General features: G+C 43.5%; 1 protein-coding gene across 1 annotated transcript in view; it reads right to left on the bottom strand.

Moving 5' to 3' along the window:
* The window catches only part of CSMD1 (CUB and Sushi multiple domains 1), a 652,915-nt gene that overhangs the window by 222,528 nt on the left and 405,256 nt on the right, over window positions 1-25,131 (bottom strand). Inside the window, exon 22 of the mRNA XM_058666667.1 lies at window positions 13,533-13,735. Coding sequence (XP_058522650.1) covers window positions 13,533-13,735 — 203 coding nt within the window. The remainder of the gene's footprint in view (window positions 1-13,532; window positions 13,736-25,131) is intronic.

Here is a 25,131-nt window from a genome sequence, read left to right as displayed (position 1 = left end):
AGACCTCTTAAACTTCCAAGCAAAAGTGCCCAGAAAACCAGCAAGTGAGGCAGCAGGTGCACTAACAGTTCTATGTCCTTTGATAGTGTGAGGGTTTCATCAAGTTCGAAAGTAAGCTTTCAAATTCCCAGTGGAATATCATGATAATTTTGCAGCATGCAGGTAAGACACTAGGTCCTCCTGAAATCTGTGCTTTGTAATAAACAGCAGCCCTTTACCTGCAAAATCAACCGGACTTCATGCCAAGCATGTGAGAATGGGGCTTTTCAGTGTGTGTGTGTGTGTACATGGACAACAGGCATGGATTTGCTTGTATGCGTTCAAAGATGACTTGACATTAGCAGTAAGTCATAAACCAAGACTCACTCAACTTGGAGTGAACTCCTAACCCTTAATGGTTTTCCTTTTAGAAGTACAAAATAAAAATAAAAAGGTTCCAGGGTATCAAGAATGGTTTTAAATAAAGTAATAAGACATGGCTGGGTGGAAACAACTACGCTGTGAGAAAGCGCTGGCCAGGTCTCTGAAATAAATGTTGCCTTTTTCCTCTGGTTATGAACTGTGGGAGGGTGTTCACTGGGGCTGGGAACAGGGCAGAAACTGGTTTTCGAGCTCCAGGTCACAGCAGAGTCACCAACAAAGCCAGCTCCTCTTTCTCCCGTGACTGTGTCTTCTGTGGGTTACATTCTCCTTTGACTCATTTTTCTCTTAAATACTTTTTGTCCAAATGGGGTTTTGGTGACTGACTCATTCTCGTTTCTCGCCTAGGAGATGGAAACACTATTTCTAGCTGCATCGCTCTTCTCCCTCGGTTACTTTAGAAGACGGAAGGCACCACTCCTGAGGCCATCAACCGCGTCCCTTTCAATGTCCCACGGGATCACCTGCGATATTTCAGATCATAAAGGCACTTGCTGCAGGCGCACTGGTAGCTAAGGGACTGTCCTGCTGCCTGTTCAGCTGCATCCAGCCCAGATAATCCAAACTGCTCTGGTTCAGAGCAAAGCACACAGACCAGGTCTCCCACAGCACAGGCAGCCGTGAGAGCAGCGAGCGCCTGCGTGAGGAGGAGCTCTTGGGGATTCCAATCTCATGCCAATTAAAATAATCCTTTGATACTAAGAACCATGTTGCTATATCACTGCAATGAAAACTAAGGTGTAGGCCATCTCCTATAAAGTGCATAAAGTCTTCTTTGCATGTTTCCTGACGTCACTTAGACACACAAACACCTGTGCAGTCTGCATCCTGGGGCAGCCAACCCATGACAGAAAACAAACACAACTTGCATCTGTACTGAATATGGACACAGCTATTCCTTGCTATTATTCCATAAGCTCTTTCCTGAGCCACTGATTTAGCACTGACATTGTGTTAGGGGTTACAGTGATCCCTGGGGCACAGGTGTGGGCTGAGGAACTGTAGAGTGGCTGGTGCCATCAGCCCCGAGGTCCCCACCCTCCTCCTCTATCTCTCTCTGCTCCCTAACCATCTGGTCTTCCTCACAGCTTCCCCACTGCCTCTTCTATGCTCTCCTGACTTCTGTCCAGTGCTCAACCAAAGATATTCTTTCTAAAACACAAATGTTTTAGAACATCTCTCTCCAGTGCCATGGTGCAAACAGGAAGCCAACATGCAAAAGCTGACACATTTATCCATGCGAACTGTGCCAACCAATGGCAGTCCTGGTGGGAGAATTCATCATTTGCTTTGAGTTTCAATTCCTGTAAAACAAGATGTCACGAACTCTAAGGCAACTGCAAGAGCCTGCCCCAAGCTGGACACTGGTGGTCTCCACTCTAAATCTCACAAACATTAGTGGGTCAAGGGCACAGTCCCACTGCCACCCACTCCCTCACAACATGTCCCTGGCCGGCTCTGCACCAGCCAGCATCACAGGAAGGGCAGCCTTGGATGTGGGTCAACCCGAGGCAACCTTCTCAGCAGTCTCATTAAGATAGGGAGGATTCCCATGCCAACTTTCTCCTTTCAGACTAGTATGATCTGGTAGGGGACTCTTCAACCCTCGGACATAAAATTCACAAAAGCAAAAATCAGGGTTAGCTAAAAATATGTTTTTATTTCCCAAAAGTTAAGCAATTGCTAAAAAGAAGGCCCTTTTGGGGGCTGGGGGTAGGCATAGAAGAAAGTTGCACTGCACCCCCCCACAATTATCACATTCATGGATTCAAAAATGTTCCCAACAGCTCACAGTCTAGGTATACAGAAAATGTCTGTAAATGCATTTGAATTTCTGCTGTGTGGGGATCAGATTCCTCTGGGAGGAGATAAGAAAGGATTAAAAGGGAAAATTTGAGTATACTGGAAGGTGTCGCATGCCAGGAAAGAAGAGCACAGTACAGAATGTGGGAGTGTGGCAGGCAACTGGTTGAGATTTCATGTAATAGTTGGTTTTTCTTTTACTTCAGTGCTCATCTTTAACACATCATGGAGCACACCCATGACCACTTGTTTTCACACTATCTGGGCCTGGCTGGCACCGCTGGCATTGAGATTTGGGCCAGGGATGTGCTGGCATAGTTCCTGGCTCCTACGGTGCTGTGTGCCCAGCGCCAACAGCTTGGACACAAACCCTTTGCATGTAGTTTGCAAAACATTTGTCTTAGATTTTTTTTTTCTGCAGTCCTCCCTGTTTCTGAGTTAAGGCCCTTGAAAGTAAGGTTCATCAACTCAAGCCTCAACTCTATCAAAGTCTAGTGATCTGGATGGGAACACGCTGATCCTGCGTTTTGGAAAATGTCAAAAGGCCTCTGCCACCACAGACGCATGCTCACTGTGACTTTATTGACCACAGGACAGAGACTGTCAGTGGCACAAGCCCCTCATCAGAAAACAGACATTCTCAACCACACTCTGTATTTCCCAAAGCAATACATGAGGCTGGAATAAAATACCAAACTCGAACACCCACCGCTGAACTCAAAAGGATCATTACTTTAAATATAAAAGGCAAAGTTTTAAAACTACTTGAAAATCCTCAAGATTTTAGCCGAGGGTTTTTGGACATGTCAGCAAAAGCACGATCCACACAAGTAAAAAACAGTAAGTTAAACTCATTCAAAATTTACATAAAACATTTTTCCTTTGCAAGGAATTTTATAATGTGTACGGAAAGACCAAAAATGAGTGCTGAAATACACATGTCTACTAAAGAACCAGTGTTACAATGAGAACTGAGCAGCTTTCGATATCTAAAGTAATCACAGTTAAAAAACGAAAAACTAGAAAAGGACATGGGAGAAAATGGGCTGAAGGACTCCCCATGGGAGCACGGGAATGAAAAGGTGCTAGAAGTCACTGGCCATCAGGTCGGGGAGGCAGCATGCGCGGCCACCCACGGTCAGCACAGCTCAGCTAATGCAGATGCCCATGGCACCTGCAGACGGCACGAAGGAAGTGGGGAAACCTGAGCGGGTGCAGCCATGCTGGCACACCGGCGGACAGCTGGAGACCAAACATGGGCAACTGGAGGGCACACATTTAACCCAGCCACTACACTGCCAGCCATTTTGCCAGAGAAACAAACATGCAAACACTCCTCATGTGTGTTCACAGAAGCTTCCTTCATAGCTCACGCCAGCGGGAAACAGTTCAGGTGTTCTTCAGTGCAGGAAAGATTAGAGAAAGTCATTCATCCATTCCACAGAATGCTATGTGGGACTGTAACAGGACACATGTATGAAGAGGAAAAAGTGAATAAATTGATGTGTATGACAACAATGCACCTCCATGCATGCACGCCCCAGGAGACTGCATTTGCCTGTTTCTCTTCATAAACTGCTCCTGAATCAAAGAGAATGTGGAGACAGAGGACAGAGGAGTGGCCACCAGGGGTAACAGAGGAGTGTCCCAGCAACAGGGATGTGCCTGTAAGAGGGCAGCCTGAGGGACCCTTCTGCTTGTGGACATCAGTGGTGTCCATGTAGATGCCTGGCCTGAAGACAACGCAATCCAGTTTTACAATCGGTTACTATCGTGGGACAAAGGGTAGAGAACACACCGTTCTCTTGCTTTACTTACTGTAACTACAGGTGAATCTCCAATGATCTCAGAACAAAAAAGGAATGATTTTCTCTCTCTCTCTCTCTCTCTCTCTCTTCCTCCAACTTGAAGTTACTCATTTGAGTTACACATGGGGAGTGCAAAGTATTTTATTTCCAAACATTATTTTACCATACCATAGTCTATGAATACATATTTAAATCTAAGAGATTAAAGATTATCAGGGATTACCCAGAGTGCCCCTTCAGGAGAGGAAGCTGTGTGGTGGTCAGGGTTGTATGGTTCTCAGCAAACACTGGCCAGCATAAACATGCACAGTATCCACTGCCAGCATTGCCCCCTGCTGGTCAGAACAACCAACCTCCCTCCATGGTGCTGGTTTAAAAGCTTGATTTTACCAAGGCTGTCACTGTGAGAGGACAAGGGCAGAAGAGGCTCCCCAGGACACAGACAGCAAAAGCAATCAGTGTACAGTCACTTGCAGTCTGTGGAGGCGTAGGATTCAGGCAGGAGGGTAGACAGGAAAGAGCTGCCAGCTCAAGAAAACATGGCACACTCTGAACGGCCTGGCCTCAGAGTTCTTTGTAATGATGCTTCAGAGTGAAAGATCTGCTTTTATAACCTGGACATCTAATGGACATTTAATAGCTATGTAAAATGTCAGGAAGGAATCTATCATGCATAAATTTAAACTAAAATCTATAGTTAAGGAATCTCTGGTATGTAACAGAAATATATCTCCCACTTTGGTTTTGCACAACAGAGAATATGTGTTGTATTACAAGCAAAAACACTGAATTCCATAAAGCTTTTATACTAATTAAAATATCCAATAAATATTCAATAAATTGGCATCACAGCTATTAAGCTAAGGAAAAAAATCCTCTCTCTTTACATGTTTTAACTTTTGAATTCAGTTACACTTTACAACGACTGGTTTAATTTTTTCCCCTGTGGATTAATCACGTTTTATAGTTTATCTTTTTTAATTACTTATTTTACTTCATAGCCATGAGTTACCTAGGAAGAAACGGTGGAGAGAGATGTCTTCCCATTAGCTGGTTCCCTTCCCAAATGGCTACAGCAGTCAGAGCTGAACCCCTCAAAGCTGGGAGACAGGAGTTCCTTCGTGTTTGCCATGTGGGTACAGTGGCCCAGGGACTTGGGCACACCTCTTCACTTTTCCTGGCTGTGAGCAGAGAACTCAATTGAAAGGGAAGCAGCTGGGACTAGAACTGGCACCCATACGAGATACCGGAAGTGCAGGCAGCACTGCACTGGCCCATTATTGTAACATGGAATTTTTGGTTGTCTCAAATCATCGGAGAGACTGATTATTAGAAAGAAAGGTCCCTTTCAGGTCATAGTTTCCCATGTCTTGCAAATAAGTTAAACAAATCTGTAATTGTGATACATCCGTACTATATGGCTGCACCATGCCAGCACAGAGATGAACGATGCTCATGACACTGCTCATTAATTAATTACATCACTTATCTTAATTAAGCTGTGAAGACTGCACTCTGCACCAAACTAACCCTTCCTCAGTACATGCATTGTGAACACTCCGAGACAAGACCAACATTGGCAAATTTGCTTTCATCATGTCAAACATAGATAGACATTTGTGGGGAACATAAGTGTGTTTGCCCTTTTATGTTTAAAAATAGTATACTCTTTAAGGTTATTTTAAAACACTTAATGTCTAGTAGAATGATAATATTTAAACTTTCAGTAATAAAACTCACATTTTGGATGAAATTAAAGTTTTCATTTAGTGATTTAAAGGCTCCAATTTCACTGTAATCTATGAAATCAAAACCAAGTCCAAAACATCAACCAGAAGGAAAATGCATCATTGATCGCATCAATGATGGCTCAATGATCGATGTTATACTGAATGGGGAGGAGTGGAAGCTTCCTGTCAGCTCCTACCAAGACAAGGATGTCCACTATCACCTCTCTATTCAATACAGTGGTGGATGTAGGAGCAAGGAAATTAGGGAGAAAAGGAAATTGACATTGGAAAGATGGAAGTAGAAATGTCCATGTTTGCAGAGGACATGAATTTTTACAAATAAAAACATCAATATTCCACCAAAAGTGGCTAGAATTGATAAACCAATTGAATAAAGTTGCAGGTTATCATATGAACATGCAAAATGCAGTAGGATAATTATACACAAATAATGATCTTGCTGATAGTGAATACACACAAAAATAAAATACCTAGGGATACATTTAATCAAAGAATCTTTTATAAGAATTATAAAAGAAATCAACAAGATCACAAGTAAATGGAAAGATAACACCTTGCTGATGGTTTGGAAGAACTAATATTATTGAAACACTCATACTACCCAAAGCAATCTATAGATTCAATGGAATCTTTGTTTTATAAAAAGATTTAATTTACTTGAAAGGCAACTAGAGAGAGAGCTTTCCTTCTATTGGTTCACTGCTAAAGTGGCCATAAATGTCAGAGCTGGGCCAAGCTACTAACTCCATCCAGGTCTCCAGAGTGGGTGGCAGCAACCCAAAACTTGGGCCATCTTCCACCATTTTTGTGCAAACATAAACAGGGAGCTGGATTAAAAATGGAGCAGCCAGGACCCTAATGGGTGCTTATACATGGACACCACAGATAGTGGCTTAACACACTGTGAAACAATGTGAACTCCATAGCATTCTTTATAGACTTAAACAATTAAATTCCAAAATTTACATGGAGCTACAGAAGACTAAGAATAGCCAAAACTCATACGTGAAGTGAGAGAGAGAGAGAGAGAGAGAGAGAGAGAGAGAGGCTGGAGGCATCACAGCACCTGAAGCCAAAGCATAATGTCAAGCAAGCTATAGCAACTAACACAACATGTACTGGCAGGAAAACCAGCGTACGCATCAGTGGAACAGGAGAGACAGCACAGGAAGTTATCCATGTGCATACAGTCAACTGTAGTTTTGACAAAGATGCCAAGAATATACACTGGGAAAGGTAAGTCTCCAAATGGATGTCTATTTGTAGAAGAACGGAACAGGAGGCATATTTCCTCCACAAACAATGATCAACTAAAAATGGATGAAAGACCTACATCTAAGACCTGAGACAACAAAGTTTCTGGAGGGAATAGAGGAGAAACACTTCTAGACATTGTTGTAGTTGGTGAGTTCTCGAATGAGGCCCCCAAAAGCCATGTGACAGAAGCAAAACTAGATCACAGATATTCTATGCAAGTCAGGATCTTCTTCACAAGAGGGGAAACAAGGAATAGGGTGGAAAGACAACTGCCAGAATGGGCCTGTGCATTTGCAAGCTACTGAACTGACAAAGGATTAACATTCAGAAACAACACCAACTCAAAAATCTCAACATCCTGTAAGAAATGGGCCAGGGATCAGAATACATCACTAAATACCATCAGCCATTAGGAAAATGCAACTCAGAACTATAGGGAGCTTTGATATCATCCCTGCAGATCAGTGGTTACTAAGAAGACAGAGAGGAGCGCTCACTGTGGCCTGGTGTGCGAGGGCGTCATCACTTCAGTCCTAGCAGCCCGTGGGAGTGCCAACTGAAGCACTGGCTGCTGCCACCTCCAGTCCCAACTCCCAGTTCACACACCCGGGGAAGGGCAGACAGCAGCGCCAGGGCTCCAGCTGCAGCCACCTTGTACGAGACCAGCCCAACCAGTGTGGTCACTTGAGGAGGGAACCAGTGGATGGAAAGCTGATTTCACTCTCTTTCTGTAATTCTTCGTTTTAAATAAATAAATCATAGCATACACATGCACACACACACATAGAGTTGAGACAACAAGTAAGAAATATCAGCAAGGACGTGGAGAAAGAGGAATGCTTAAGCAGTGTTGGTGGAAATAATACAGCCACTGTGGGGAAATATTACACAGACTTACTCACAACTAACTAACTGACTGACTGACTGACTAATTTGATATGGAACTAGCATGTGATTTGGCCATCTCACTACTGTGAAAATACCCAAAGACAAAAATTCATTGTGACGATGAATGATTAATGCAGCACGGTTTACAACAGCCAAAATACAGAAACAACAAAAAGGTTTCCCCATCAGATGACAGGGCAAGGAAATTGTGCTAAATGCACATCATTAAATACTACTTGGTTATAACGAAGAACAAATAAAGATGAACGATGAAACTAAAGGACAGTCATTTAATTAGTCCAGCTGCAGACAGTCACACACCATGCTTCCCAGGGCACCCTCAGATCTGGGAGCCAACTAACATAGATAGATAGACAGATAGATGAACGCCTCAATATTAACAAGGAATGTTGAGTACTTAGGGTTAGGAGAGGTAGCAGGGAAAAAGGAATTTGGATTGCAAAATTAGGAGATGCTAAATGATGCTTACTAACTGTGACAAATATACTAATATATAAGATGGCAGTGATAGGGGAAATGGGACAAGGGGTATGTGTACTTTTCATATTACAATCTCACTATTTCCATTTTCCACATTTAAAACAACTCTGAAATAAAATTGTTAAATAGCAAAATAAATAATAATCTGTCTGTATTCTCAGAAGATGCTTTTCTAAACATCCACTCACAGCAGAAGTTACAGGTAAGCTAATTATCAGCTTCATAGTAGGTATAAACATTAAAATTCCACGCTGGCCTAGGACAGGTAAGGGGAGCACATGATTGCTTGGGCTCCTGGGACACGCCTGCAGGTGCAGCATCCTTTGCTGCTGACTCAAGCTGTGTCACTGACCCAGTGTGTCCCTCACCTCAGGGGCTGTCGCCATGCAGGGAACCTGTCACGTCTGGGCCTAAATGAATGCCCTGAGCCTCAACATGCGTGTTCTCTGTTCCAAGTCAGAACCACACGCCCTGTGCCCCTTCCTGCCACGTGGCTGCCAGGAGTATCTCACAGTGGTTCGCCGGAGCAGAGATGTGAGGTGGCAGGCCAAGGCAAGTGACAAAGATAATAGGAAAGTTGGGGCCCAAAATAAATACTTTCTTGAGATGTACATCTCTGGAACAGGGAATCAATCACCCAAATTCCTGTACTGAGAAAGAACCTGCACATGGAAGTGTTCTGTTTCTTATGAGGAAGGGCCACTGCATCAAAACTATTGAGTAGTGGAAAGGGTGCAGTGTCCTGACAGGGCCTGATTCACTAGGAAGTTGTTGCCAATAGTTCAACATTTATGTCTGGAGTTATTCAGCCAGTAATAAGCAGGAACGTGGCTTCTGCTACCTATTCTACAACTTCTATAACAATTTATTAGTGTGCACAACAATATCTGTAGGCATTCCTGGAGCATTTTCTGTGACTATGAACTTTTCCATACTTCAAGTGAGTTGTTTTATGCCCTTATGTTATCTATCATGTTGATAGTCTATGTGATACATTATCCATATTAATGATATATGCATATATAAGAGACCCCTTTCTTGAATGGATAAAACTAGCTCACTATCACTGGTAACGCAGGAACATCTGAGAAACAGGTGAGGCCAGAATGGGCCACCTCAATGAGAACGTAACTAATACCATGGGAAACGTTTGTCCACCACTGGAACTGACATTTGATGTCAATCTACCAAGCAGTTGCTTTGGCAACAGAAATCACCATAAGGATGGTGAATGTTAGTGACAGGAAACAAAAAATACTTCACACACGGAAACCTGAGTAATTACTAGGACCAGTAACTAAAGAGTAAGAAATAAACCATAAATCAACACAACAGTAAGAAACAATAGGAAAACCAACTCAAGAAGTGATGATGTGTCCGAGCTGGGATGGAGACAGTCAATGTGGAGTTCAGGACCAAGTCTCTTCGACCTCTGCACTCTGGGATATTCAGTCGTGTGCGGGGAGTATACGGAAGAGCGAGGTGTATGACTCATGGCTTAGGGGTGTCACACAGCGATTGGTAGAAGGGGAGAGCAAACAGCAGGTGGCAGAAAGTGGGGGACAAAGTCCAGGGAGAGGAAGAAACCCCCAAATGGAGAGAATACCTGTCCTCGTCAAGCATGCTAGGCGAGTGTGAAGGTAAAGAAGCACACAGAGTTGAAGTGAACTAACTGGAGGCCACTGAGACCAGAGAACTTCCAAAGCTTAGCTTAGCTTGGTTAGATTTGCTCTCTATTACAGTGGCTTTTCTTGAACTTGAACTTAACATCATGGAACCCCTGAGATGACCCTGCAGCATCTGGCTGAGTGGAGACCTGAGTGATGTGGCACCCATGTGAGGAAGAGACACTAACAGGGACCAATGGGCTGGAGTCGCATCAGATAACAGGGCCAGCAGATAAAGAGAGAACTCTTAGACATGCTGCTTTCATTGCTTTTGAGTGTATGTAAGATGATCAGTCGAGCTTACTTCATCAGCATCTCAGTGGTCCACAACACAGAAGAAAGCTGCAATGGAGAATTTTGCAAGTACCATCTTACAGATATTTGCCCAAGCCTGGGAAAGAACAAATTAGGAGGGCCCAGCGGCATGGTCTAGTGGCTAAAGCCCTCGCCTTGGGTGCACCAGGATCCCACATGGGCGCAGGTAATAATTTTGGCAGCTCCACTTCCCATCCAGCTCCCTGCTTGTGGCCTGGGAAAGCAGTCGAGGACAGCCCAACACCTTGGGACCCTGCACCCGTGTGGGAGACCTGGAAGAGGTTCCTGGCTCCTGGCTCCGGATCGGCGTGCACCGGCCATTGTGCTCACTTAGGGAGTGAATCATCAGACGGAAGATCTTCCTCTCTGTCTCTCCTCCTCTCTGTATATCTGACTTTGTAATAAAAGTAAATAAATCTTAAAAAAAAAGAACAAATTAGGAGGAGGAGGAGGCTAGGGCCAAAAAAGCATTTCCCCAGGACATCTGCCTCTGAGGGCAGCCATGGGACAACAGTGAGACAGGAAGAGACAGAGAAGAATCCAGAAAAGGTGAGGAGAGTCCATGGCACTGCAGTGGTTAGAGACCATGGAAGATGCACCATGTCCTCCAGTGTAGCATTGACCCAACAAAAGCAGAAGCGTCCTGCACAGAGGTCAACCAAGATATGGAAAGGTCATGGGGCAATTTGGAGATGAGGAAATGCAGGCACTGGACAGTCAGACCTGAGCATGAAACAGGAAGGTGGTGGTTTTCTGTGCTCACTGCAGAGTCCAAGTGATGCAAACACACTGAATGCTGGAGGAACACCCAGCCTGGGTCTTCACACACTAGAATGGACATGCCACTTCATCAAATGTGCTGCATGCACGAATCAAGAAAAAGTGCAATTTTCTATCTCTTGTGCCTTTCCCTCAATTTGTCATCTATTCACATAAGACAAAAACCAATCACAGATGAAATTCCAATGGGCCACACAAAGAATGGCAATTAACACACTAAACCAACACCGCAATTCCAGGCAATTCAACACACACTGTTCTTTTGTCCATCGTGGGCCAGGTGACAAGGGGCATCGAAGCCAAGCGTGCACATTGGCCTGGCTCTGCTCATTCTGCTGGCATGGGGACTCCATCCTCAGAGCCCAGGAGCAAGAATGAGAGTGCTGAGGTTCTGGCTCTGAAACTTGCCCAGCAGTCTCACTGGATCCTCACTGCCCCCACTGCCACTCTCCCCTATCAGTAATCCGCTGTGCCACCTCTTGTCTTATGAAGAACAAGCCATGTTCCCCAAAGGAAAAGACACTCTTAAATTACCTGTCAGGGCTGCGCACTGGGGAGTGATGTCTTGTCACCACCCACTCACCACAGCATCTGTGGAGACCTCAGTCACACAGCAGCCAAGCCAGGCAATTGGCAGCTTCCCAGGGCTGGGTCAGCAGTCCCTTCTCACAGCAGAAGCCTCGGCAGAGGTTTGTTCAGGCCCTGGCGTCAAGGTCAGTTCTGTGTGTTGAACTCCATTTTCTTGTGTAACATGCATGATTAAGTAGTAATTAAGTGTGAATGAAAAGTGTTCCACTGACTACAATCCACATAATCACAGCAGCAGCGCTGGCCAGACAATACACCTTCAGTGCACTTTCAGCATCAGGCCAGACTGTAGCTCATTTCCTGAGAGGAGAAAACTGAGTCTTTATGGGAAAGCAGAGCTCAGATGCAGAAAAAGAGCACTGTGAGATCCACGGGTGGCTCCAGCTGTGGCCGTGCGACACGACGCCATCTGTCCATCACACAGCACAGAGGAGAAGCCAGTGCCTTGCCATGCATTGTCACATAACCTGCTCTGAGGTTATTTTCAAATTAAGGAAAAAATGACAACATTATAGAATGAGGACTGTCACTGGATGCAGAATAAATTATGCTCTTTCAAGAAAAGGCTGTTCAATATAAAACAAGGAAATCCCAACTGCCTTGGTGTCAAGAAAGGAAGTCCTAAAGTAGCATCAATTCATAAAACACAAAAGTGAAAGGGTGAACAAATGTTCAGCCTGAAACAAGTGCTTGTCATGCGTCCCTTGGGAGGCAAAGCACAGTGTAGCAGCAGGTACTTTGCCAACAAGCAGGACGTGAGCTCTCATGACAGGGAAAGGATTAGCTCTTAAATATTGATTAGCTCAGCCTTTACTGTTGTCATTTTCTGAAGTCAATCTATTACAAAGCAATCCCCCAACAGGGGATGACATGGTCATCTAAGGCTTTCACAAATCACACACCTGGGAATTTCCAAGCATGCCCACTTAGTAAACACTTGTTAAGCCACACTATACATTATGATGAGAAATACAAAGATTTCCCACCCCCAGGTAGTTAGGCACAGTAACATGGAGATAAAAAGGCAGGATGTCCTGAGTGCTCCAACCGAAGCACTCATTGCTTGAGAGCCGACTGTCAGTCTACTCTAGGTAGGCTCTGTGAGGCTGAAGCCACAGGCTCTACAAAGTCTGCAATTCCATCATGAGTAGTAATGGCTCAAGTACTTGGACTACCTTCTGGTGCTTTCTCAAGTGCATTAAGAGGGAGCCGGCTGAGAAGGGGGACCACCAGGCCCAGGCTGGCACTCTATGAGGTCCCTGTGTCGTAGGAGAGGCTGCGCCTGCTACACTGCTGTGCTAGTTCCACAACCTAGCGCATCAGAACCCGTGTCACCTAACGGAACTCTAAGGGCACAGATGGAAGTCTTGTAGCCCTAGCACTCTGCACTGGCCACTTTGCTTCTGGTCCTGTCCCCTGCAGAGAGAAAGCAGCAGAAAAACAGCTCCTGCCATCCATGTGGGAGGCTGGATCGAGTCCCAGGTCCCTGGCTTCAGCTTTGCCCAGCCTTGACTGTTGTAGCTCTTTGGGGTGTAAAGCAGCAGCTAGAAGCTCCCTCTCCGTGTTCTTACTCTTCCCACGCCCCCTTTTTCTTTCTCTTTCTCTTTGGGTATCACTGTTTGTCTCTGTACCGCCCACTTGCTGCAGTTCTGCTTTTCAGGTAGATAAATACACCTTTAAAATAACGCCCAGAAGAGCCCTGTGTTTACCAGACAAAATGCAGACACGAGAGAGCAGCCACTGCATGCACCTACTTGAGAACTGGATGGAGAAGCCGGACTTGCTGATGAAGAAGTCGCTGTCAAACTGCAGGGTGAGCGAGTTGAAGGTGCTGTGGATGTCACCAGGGAGGGCCGAGCCACTCCACTCCTTCAGCAAGATGTTGCTGTCCACGGGGCCGTCCCAGACTTTGAGGATGTCATGTGCCGTCTCGGTGTCAAAGACAATGAAGTGTAGACTGCAAGGACAGAGCAGAACCGGGACTTAGCAGGCATCACAGCTTCCTTCTCCGCCACAGGTACGTGCACGTGCTGTCCACTGCACCACTACAAAGCCCTGGAATGTGGGCCTTGGGCGTACATGACAGCTAGGAGTGAGGGGAGCACAGAGTACAGCGGTCAGTCGCGCTGTGCAAGCTGGAACCAAGCCCACACTGCTGCAGTTCATCCTGGACGCAGGGAGGGCTGAGTGCAGGGCTCTGCCTGGGATTCACAGCTTTCCCAGAGCTTCCTCCTTGGAAGCCAGGAAGTCATCCCTGAGGCGCACCACCAGGTAGCAGCACACACACCTGGAGAAGGATGAGCACCTGAGGTGCTGTTACCCAAGGCACCTGGACCTTCAGCCCTCCACACAGCTTATTTGCAGAAACAAAACAAAGCAAAGCAAAAATAATTGAAACACCCACACCAAAGCATAAAGAATGATGTAGACCACTTCTCTAGAATATTCTAACATGCGCCCACAAATTGCAACCACTGCTCAGAGCATGGGAGCCTGGTTTGGCTTGGATACAGGAGTTTTCACTTGCTATTCCCTGAACAGCAACTGTGAGGTGACATAACCACAGCAGAGAAGGCTGGAAAACTGCTCAGAGATCTCCCATTTTGTGCAAGATGCATAACCACCACAGTATCTACCTTGCCCTGCACCGGCACACAATGTGTACAAATGTCCAGTGGGACACGCTGACCATGGAGAACCTGCAAAATGCAGCTGACCCGTGGCCTCCACAACCACCAATGCCAACATGGGTCCCATGGGCTCCTTGTCTGCTTAAAACCGGATTCAGAGATGCAGCCACATCTCCTACCAGAGCTCACAGCCATGCCTCCTGCCACGCCCCCACTCCCATCCTGCAGGTGCTCCAGCACCCAGCTATCACTTAAGTTTCCATGCTTCTCGTTGAGGACACACCACACTGCAGGTTGAACCACACAGTAGACACCACTATGGAGTGCAGCAACTTCCACTGTGTTCTTTCGTATCTCTATTAGCATGATGTAATTGTGAGGCTTTATAAAACAAAGTGCGGTAATTTGAAACGTATCCAATGTGTGGTGACCCACTAGGATAGTTTCCATGGCTATGATTTTCTTTTCTTCCTTTTTTTTAAAGATTCATGTATTTTTACTGGAAAGGCAGATTTTACAGAGAGAAATTCCATCTGCTGACTCACTTCGCAAATTGCTGCAATGACCAGAGCTGAGCCAATCTGAAGCCAGGAGCCTCTTCCCAGTCTCCGATGTGACTGCAGGGTGGCAAGGCTTTGAACCATCCTCCACTGCTTTCTCAGGCCACAAGCAGGGAGCTGGATGGGAAGTGAGGCAGCTGGGACACGTACCTGAGTTCATACAGGATGCTGGCACTTGCAGGAGGAGGATTAGCCATTGAGCCATCATGCTGGCCCCCACAGATATCATTTCTAAGAGTAAGGCACTAACTCTAAAAGCAATGGAGAATTTTGTTACTTTGTTCCAATCTTGGAATTTTGCTTGTATTTAATAGAATGAATACTGCTTTAGTTTTCTAGCCCATCCTCCACTAACACATCAATAATTTTTACTTTCTAGCTATGGCAATCAGTGCCACAGTGGACCTTCTACGTCGCAGGCTTTCAAGGCTGGCAACACAACAGAGAAAAGTGAATCAGCTTGCTGTCCCTTGAAAATACTGCGTTCCTCACAGCATGCTTGTGCCCTCGTTGGTTCACCGTTACCAACACGTTGTACCGTCAGACCAGCAGATGCAGTTGGATGGCTGTGGAACGGCAGTTTGTATATGCTTGAGCATCCCTGAGATTGGTCATTTGTTTGTGTCTATAAGACATTCTTGTTTCAGTAGAGTTCAACAATTCATTCAAAAAATTATCAAATTCAACGAATTTATCCAGGGCACCAACTGTGTGCCCAACACACTTCCAGGAACCTGGAATACATCAGGCACATGGAGAAAGAACCTTGCCCTCAACCAGCTCCTATTGTGAGACAAAGATGCCAAGCTCAACCACAACGCATGAGTAAGGAATACTGCAAGGTGGCACATGGTAAACACAACGGAAGAAAGAAAAATGTCAGGCTGAATGAGGAGCATCGGGAATGTCAATGCTTAAGGTTAAGTCATACTAAGGTGACACTTAAGCAGACTTAAAGGAGGCATGAGTTGTGAAACTGTACATGAAGGAAGAGTTAGGCCCAATGTGTGGGGAATTTCCAGGAACCCAGTGTAGCCACAAAAGAGAAACCGGAAGAGGAGCCAGAATAAACAGGGCTTGTGGGCTCTCATGAGACCTCATTTCTGATGGAGGTGGCTGTCAGTGTCATACTCTCAGAGCAGCAGTTACAACACCTGTGGTTGTAACGATTTGTCCTGCTGACAAGAGCTAGAGAGCACACATCAGTGGTGCAGGGTTTTTAGTCCATTTGGCAAGATGGGCTAGACAAGAGCGGCCACTGAGAGGGTGTCCCATTCCAGATACAGGTGGAGGGAACAGAAGAGATTGGATGAGCTGTATGAGAAAGAAGGTTCAAGGTCACACTAAGACCTTGGGATTTCTGTTGACTTCTGTTGAAGACACTAGAAAGGGGGATTTGCCACCAACCCAGCCTAGAAAGGGTGAGAGAGGGCACTCTGTCTTTGGCCTCAGAGTTGTGGCAACTGATGGACATGGAGCAGAGAAGGTGTGCAGGCTGCTGGGTGTGCAGGCAGAGCTCTGGAGGTAGTGCAGATGGAGGTGCCCGAGCTGTGCGCTTCTGGCAGGTACGTGGTGCTTGCCCGGGGGTGGGTGGGGAAATCACTAAAGGTCCCCGAGCAGAGACTGGGACCCCAGGTTGTGAATGACCTACATGCTCCAAGCATTTCCCCTTTTTAGGATGTATTGTTCACCTCTTTAATTATTGCTGCCATATTGTATTTTCTTTTTTTTTTTAAGACATTTTTATTTTGTTTGAAAGTCAGATCTACAGAGAGAAGGAAAGACAGAGAGAAAAATTTCCGTCTACTGACTCACTCCCCAAGTAGCTGCAACAGCTGGAGCTGAGCCAATAATAGGAACCAGGAGCCATGAGGTTCTTCTGGTCTCCCAGGCAGACACAGGGTCCCAAGACCCTGGGCCGTCCTCGACTGCTTTCCCAGGCCACAAGCAGAGAATTGGATGGGAAGTAGGGCACTGGGACACGAGCCTGGGCCTATATGGGATTCCAGCATATGCAAGGTGAGAACCTCAGGCACTAGGCCACTGAGCCAGGCCATGTATGGTATTCTTGCTGGAAAGTTTTGTTCTAATGCCTTCTAATGCATTTAGAAAAATCCCTGTTTATTTAATAGGCTAGGGCAGCTTTTGTCTTATTCTCTTACGTTATTGATTTTGAAAAGTATTAACTTCTGTAAAATTTTTATGGCATCTATTTGCCTACAGAGTTGTTTTTAATATATTAATGATATGAATTATAGAATTAAGTTCTCAGTTTTTCTTATGCTCTATTTGTCTTATGAAGTGCAAGTTATTTTAGGCACATTAAATAAGCTGGACCATCTTCTTAATTGTTTTCTTTGGTGGGGGAGATTTTTCCAAATACTGTATACTGGCATCAGATAATCCATTATTTTCTAAAATTCTCTAAAGTGCAATGTCTACTGTAGATTTATCTCTGTTTCCAATATGAATATAAATGATCTGAGGTCCCTGTACTTTATGTCAACAAATAGCAGTTGTATCCTCAATGGCAATTTTTTCCTGAATAAATGTTTGCTTTCAAACTGGTTTTATTGTTTCACTCATTATTCTACTGCACACATTTTCTGGAATGTTAATGTTTGAATATACTCTGATACTAACCTTTTAAAAAATGCCATTAGCTCAATTAGGCTTTTCTCTAATCACATCATTCTTTATATGCATAATAACACATAATAATATATATAATATAATATAATAGTAAAATGCATCATATTATAAATTGAACTATTAATATTGTATATTGTTATTTTATTATAAATTATTATAAATTAACCTATGATTATTCTATATATTCTAAATTAAGCTATTAATATTGCAAATATTATAAATTAAGCTATTAATACTGTATATTATTGGAGGACACATCTGTTACCTTTTTGTTATGGATTTCTACTTCTGTCCCTTTTGTCAGGATGAATGGTACGAAAGATTGCATCTTTATTTATTGAAAGTTGTTACCAGTATTTAATTACATTTGTATGTGTTGCACATTTACTTGAACAGAATCAGTGCTTCTAATTATGTCTCATGTATCTTTCAAATGAGATTAAAACAGGTACTTCAAATTTTTTAGGAACTTCCTAACTCACTATCTATCTGATCCATAATTTGTACAAATTAAGAGTATGATATGTACTCACCAATGTTTCTAGATTCTCCAACATTTGCCAGTGTATTCATTTTGAAACTCTGTTACTGGACACAAATTCCTATTATATTCCCAGTGAATATATGTTCCTAAATAATATATAGCAGTATTGCATGTATTGAATAATAATTTCACAGCAGGTGCCTCTACAAAGGACTTAAATGGGTTTGCTTATCAGAATCAGCACTTCCAAGATTCCTTAATTCTGGTCTCTATTGTTAAAGGACTCCTTCAGCAGGTGTGTCAGGATATGCTAATCTTTCTCCTCTCTATTTATTTGGCTGTTCCTTAATGTTCTCCTTGTCTAGTGTTTGTCAGTCTTACTAGAACGTGTCTTGGCATGCTCTAGTTTTTACCCAGTAAACTTATAAATGGAAAAATGATACTGTCCATCACATCTAGGGTTGTAGGTGAGACAGGCACCTGTTTAGTCACAGTCATCCATGTGGCATCATCTAGGGTTTTCTAACACATGCATAGTACTTAGAAGGAAGGACAAAGATGCTGCTCCTTGAACTATGTATAAAACGGCTTGCTAGAAAACATACATTATCAAAATTGACTCAGGAGATCAATTTAGACAAACACAGAGAAATAATTCTCAGATTTAATAAAACTATTTAAATTGATAATAAATTGAAGATTTCAAGCAACAAAGGAATTAAAATTCAGTATATACTGGTATGCACAGAGACTGACATGCTGCAGAGTGCAAATGCAATCATAAAATCTTGTCTCTATCTTGTATCAGTAAGATATTAATTCCAATTTGTCTTGTCGATTTTTTTGAAAATTTCTATTTTTTAAATTATGGGTTATGTTCTTTAATTGAAATGTCTGTTAAATGAGAAAATAGCGAAGACTTCGTGTTGGAGACCGGACCTGGAACAACAGGATCCTGAGTCCCAGCAGCACCTGTGCTGATCAACGTCCACCTGCCGCACCCAGCTACTGACAATGCAGGGCAGACACCTGCTTCTCCTATTACCTAAGGCAATGTCATTGTACATCTAGAAAAGATTAAAAATCCACAACTGTTAGAATTCAGGGAAACAAATAAAAATACACCACTCACTCTATATAGCAGCCATAAAGACAAAACGAAAAACAGCATTTAGGTTAACACCAGAAAGCACCCAATAAGTAGGGAAAATTCTAACCACAGATGAGGTGACTGTCCCACAGGAAACTCGGAAGCATTGTTGAAACAAATTTTGAGCGATCTAATAAACAACAATGGACCAATGGAACATATCAAAGATAAGAAATCCAGGGATACAAGAGGCATCGGTTTTCTCCATATGGGCCCAAGCAGTGTGATTTCAGTAACAGTCCCCAAATACTCTGTGGAATATAGCAGATGTTTCCAAACTTAATACGGTAACACAGAAGTTGAAACACAGCTCTGGTGATGTATGTAGAAAGAACACCAAAAGATTGTAGTACCAGAAGGCAGGAGTTAACAGTGAGAATCAGTAACAAGGACAGGGAAGAACACAGTGGCCGGAGGCAGGAGTTATTGTGAAGTGTGTAAGTAACAAGGATGGGAAGGGGCTACACTGAACACAAAAATACGGACAGATGAACAGAGCAAAGTTCAAAAACAAGCATAAATAGGCACAGTTGACCAAATTTTTAAAGAAGACTTGGGTTTCTCAATAGTCTGCTGAAATTCAGTATAGACAAACACCTTTGACCTCCACACCACGCATGAGAAGACAGCCCGGATCGATCGGAGATGTAAACGCAGAGCTAAAATACATGCAGAAGACAGTCCGACATTTTATTTTATTTTTTTAAATTATTGGGCAGCAATAAGTTTTAATATGTAGTTTTAAATCTAAGAATAACCAATAAAACATGAAAGCACTTCAAAGCACTCATGAGAAAAATGAAATCAGAAGTTTATTTTTTATATAAATTTTTTTGGAATATTTGAAAAACTTTTTCTCATAAAGCATATTTCTGTAAATGATTTTTAAGCTCTTCATACGTGACATAATATATTGTAACTACAGATAAGAAATTCACTCACATTAAATGAAAAGTCAGTAAAAATAAACGTGACTCATTGGAATTAAAAAACTTGTGCTTAAGAAATCATAATGGGGTGCCCAGCATGATGGTTCAATGGCTAAGTCTTCACCTTGCATGCACGGGGATCCCATATGGGTGCCGATTCCTGGTCTATCTGCCCCACTTCCCTTTCAGCTCCCTGCTTGTGGCCTGGGAAAGCACCAGAGGATGGCCCAACGCCTTGGGACCCTGCACCCATGTGGGAGACCTGGAAGAAGGTCCTGGCTCCTGGCTTCAGATCAGCTCAGCTCTGGCCATTACAGGAAGTGAATCAGTGGATGGAAAGTCTGTCTATCTATATGTGTGTGTGTATACACATATATATGTATTTATATATATGTGCACTTTTTCTGCAAGTCTGCCTTTCAAATAAAAATAAGTATAATTTTACAAAATCATGCTGAAATTTAAAACAATTTAAAAACAAGTGTATATGGTATTAATTATAAACAATTATATAAGCAACAAATATTGCATTTGTGATGTATAATAACAGAAATGAAGTAAAACATGAACAAAAGATGTTCTGTGGTCAAAATGAGCAAAAATTTCAAATTGGTATTTATAAAAGAGGATACTCCATGGCCAACAAACTTATTACAAAGCATATATGTTGATTATTCCTCAGAGAAATGCAAATAATAATTGCACAACACTAGAATTACTGGAATGAAAAAGACAGTCCTCAGGTGGTGTACTTGGAAGTCTCACAGCTCTTCTGGCAGGTCTGACACTGGGAGAGCCGATGTGGGAAGCTGTCTCATGGAGTCAGCCCCAGCTGAAAGACTCACCATACCCAGACACTTCAGTGCTTGGTGAATGGCGCCCAAGAGAATGTGGCAAAGATGTGTTCAACACAGCACCACTGGCAGTAATGCCAGCCTGCAGCCAACAATGCAAACAGCTGTCAACACTCAGAAGGACACGTGGATGGACATGAGAATCTGCCCACATTCATGAATGCAGACTTAAGAGAGGATGACAGGCACAAGCTGTGGCAACCCAACTCATCCTGTGTGGTGTTTGGTTTCAGCACACTTGTCTCACGCTATTCGTGAGGAGTGAGGATGCAGCAATAAACGTGGGGTCCTGATGACTTCCAGTTACTGGTGTCACAGGGATGCTCATTTAATGATAAAATGCACCCCGATAATTAGTTCAGGTTTATGAACATTTGCTGCATGCTGGTGAACAGCTCATGTGGACAAACAGGTACCCTGATTCCATAAGTTTTATCCAAAACCTGACTCCAACTGAAAACTTTGCAAAATCTAAGTAATGATAATGTAACAGCCATTATTTTCATGAAAACAGAAGTCGGAATGTCAGATGGTATACCACTAGGTGGAGGGGTTAAAAAGTTGAATAGGACTGTCTGGCATTGTGGCATAGCACATAAAGCTGCTACCTACAACACTGGCATTGCACATGGGTGCGAGATCTTCTCCTGGCTGCTCCACTTGCAGTCCAGTTCCCTGTTAATGGCCTGGGCAAAGCAAGAGAAGGTGCCCAGGTGTTCGGGGCCCTGCCATCCACACTGAAGACCAGGGTGAAGCTCTTGGCTCTGGCTTTAGCCTGACGCAGCCCTGGCCTAGCCCTGGATACTGCAGCCAACTGGGGAGAAAACTAAGACATGGAAGATCTCTCTCTGTCTCTCCCTCTCTCCCTGTAACTCTGCCACTCAAATAAATAAAATAAACCTTTAAAACAAGGATGAATAAAGTATGGCACCCTTAGGGGACTAATAGTTGAGTCAGATAATCACACACCACATTACACGGTGACAGCCACAGCAATGCTATGGACAAGGTATCAGGCGGCACACAGGATGGGTCCTGAGTCTGCACTGCTGCTCAGGGAAGGCTCAGGAAGCAAGGGGTGCAGGACAGTGGAGTTTCAGGCAAAGCAAAGGACACACAGTGTAATCTGGAGGCTGTTCCTAGGGATGGAATGCACACACACGCCCATATTCATACATCAGAAAACCAAACATATAAAAGCTGCAAACGAATGCAACAAAATCTTTTATTTTTTCTCATTAGATTGTCAGAAGAGTAAAATGATCTTATCCAGTCTCAAGGAGACTGTGGATCCACTGCATTTTCATGTATTATTCGTGGTCATATCTACCGTTCTTGGAATAATTTTGTAATAACTATAAAAATTCAAATGTGCACACACAGCAAGTCCAGCTAAAAATTCATCATAAAAATATAGTGAAGGTGATATGTTGGAAGGATGGTAGGATTATTTACAACAGTGAAAAATCCGGGAGCTCCTTCTGGGAGTTATGTCCCCAAAGGCTGTTCTGTAAATAAGTCCTGGTGGTGGGCTACTCTTCAGCAGCCCACCAGGCTGGGACAGAGCCATGAGAGTGGGCACAAACCCTACCATGTTCATTACCAACACAATCGGCAAGGCACTGTAATGTATGACAGTAGCTTCCTAAAAGTAATTAAATAGATGCACAAACATATCCATTTACATGCATTTATATTAGCAAAGAAAAACATAAAAACATATACATCTGGGCCCGGCAGCGTGGCCTAGCAGCTTAAGTCCTCACCTTGAACGCCCCGGGATCCCATATGGGTGCCTGTTCTAATCCTGGCAGCTCCACTTCCCATCCAGCTCCCTGCTTGTGGCCTGGGGAAGCAGTCGAGGATGGCCCAAAGCTTTGGGACCCTGCACACATGTGGGAGACCCGGAAGAGGTTCCTGGTTCCTGGCTCCGGATCGGCACGCACCGGCCCATTGCGGCTCACTTGGGGAGTGAAAAATCAGATGGAAGATCTTCCTCTCTGTTTCTCCTCCTCTCTGTATATCCGGCTTTCCAATAATAATAAATCTTTAAAAAAATATATACATCTGACTTTCAATTACATTTATTTCTGAGGGTAGGATTGGAAGAAGCTACTTTTAGTGTTTTATTGTTACACAACACTTCATTATTTTAAAAATTAAGAAAAGTGGAAGCATTGGAATGCCAAGGAAAGGAGCTTGGATCCATCCTGTGCATAATGAATTTCAGTTTTTTTTAAATGTTATGTGTAATGATCATCCTTACTTAATAGAACAATTTGTAGTAAGACACATGAAAATGTTCACATATCATTTCATGCAACAAATGATATTCTGATAATTTATCCTAAGATATTAATTATAAAAGGTAAACAGATATTATTTACGAGAGTATATGCTATAGGATTATGAATAACATCAAACATTAGAAGTAGCATAAACAGGAACCAGTTTTGCAGCACATCTGATTAAGCCATCACCTGCAATGCTGGCCTGCCATACAGGCACTGGTTCATGCCACTTCCACACCAGCTGTTTGAAGCAGCCCGGGAATAGCAACACAAGAAGACGGACCAATGATTGTGGCAGACCCAGATGGAGTTCCTGTCCATCAGCTGAGGCCCAGGACTCTGCAGGCAGCCCAGCAACAGAATAAACAACTGGCAGGCCTGAGGACTGAACTCGCCCTGACCTCACCAGTGCCTGGAACAACAACAGAACAAATCCAGGGCACGTCGCCTGAGACTGGCATTGTCCCTCCACACAGTCACCATCTTAAAGCTCTGCCTAGAGACACGTTTCTGACTCTGTCAGGAACTGGAGATGTTCCCTGAAGCAATTCCACCAAATGCTATTTCCTGTGGACAGAAATACACTCACAGTGAGGATGCCAAAAGAATGTACCTGCAAAAGACCAGCTGAAGGTACTAAACATGTGAACACACACACACATACACACACACTTATATGATACACAACTTCCAGGGCCACTAGCTAAAGATACACACAATATAACACCTTAATCACACAAGTCACAGCTGTGGTGCTCAACAGCACGAGCGGGGTCCTGCAGGGAAATGCTTAACTAGCACCTGGAAGGGGACATCTAGTACTACACCTTGTTATTGATTTTCAAGTAAATCCAGCCCAGATGGTTGTTTTATAGTGTGTGTTCGCATCAAACAGCTCCTCCAGACCCAGCAGCCCCACAACCTCCACCATCTTGGGTCCTCTATTCCTAGTACAGAAAGTTATAGTAACATCTGATCAGAAACTGCTCTGTGCCTCAACAGCATGACAGTCGTCCCCAAGATCACTGACCCAAAGTAGTGAAACCATACTCACATTTTTCAAGCTGCTATTTGTGAGTACAAAAAGTCTGCATTTACAACCTTGAAGTCCATTCATGTTAACTTTCCTAATCTCTAGACTCATGGTAGTATGAATGATATATTACTTTTTCAAAGTAAAATGTCAATTTTAAATATTGATCCTTCCTTTTTAAGGAAGAAATTCATGCCTTAGATTTAAAATATGCATTTTAAAATGTTTTAAACTTTAGTTTCACCCCTGAAAGATACTGTGAAACAAAAACTGCTCCAGGACAACACGTGACACACACTATCCTATGCCAGAATTCTAACTGATAAGACTCAAAGTCAGTCCACATTATAAAGTTGTATATTTTCTTGTTACTTCAAATCATTCTATACTGCTCTCTGGGATTTATAACACAAGAAAAAAACATGACAACCTCATAAAAGAAATAAATTCTATTTATATAAAGTCATTCTGTTAATTATACATAATTATTGCAAGTTTTACAATCAAAAAAAGTGATATTGTTTTTTTGGGGTTTTTTTTCAAGATTTATTTATCTTATTACAAAGTCAGATATACACAGAGGAGGAGAGACAGAGAGGAAGATCTTCCGTCCGATGATTCACTCCCCAAGTGAGACGCAACAGCTGGTGCTGCGCTGATCCGGAGCCAGGAACCTGGAACCTCTTCCGGGTCTCCCACATGTGTGCAGGGTCCCAAAGCTTTGGGTCGTCCTCGACTGCTTCCCCAGGCCACAAGCAGGGAGCTGGATG

Source organism: Ochotona princeps, chromosome 7 (genome assembly GCF_030435755.1).
Source record: "Ochotona princeps isolate mOchPri1 chromosome 7, mOchPri1.hap1, whole genome shotgun sequence".
Lineage (NCBI taxonomy): Eukaryota > Metazoa > Chordata > Mammalia > Lagomorpha > Ochotonidae > Ochotona > Ochotona princeps.
Note: the sequence above shows the minus strand (reverse complement) of the source record. Positions and strands in the feature narration are given on the sequence as shown.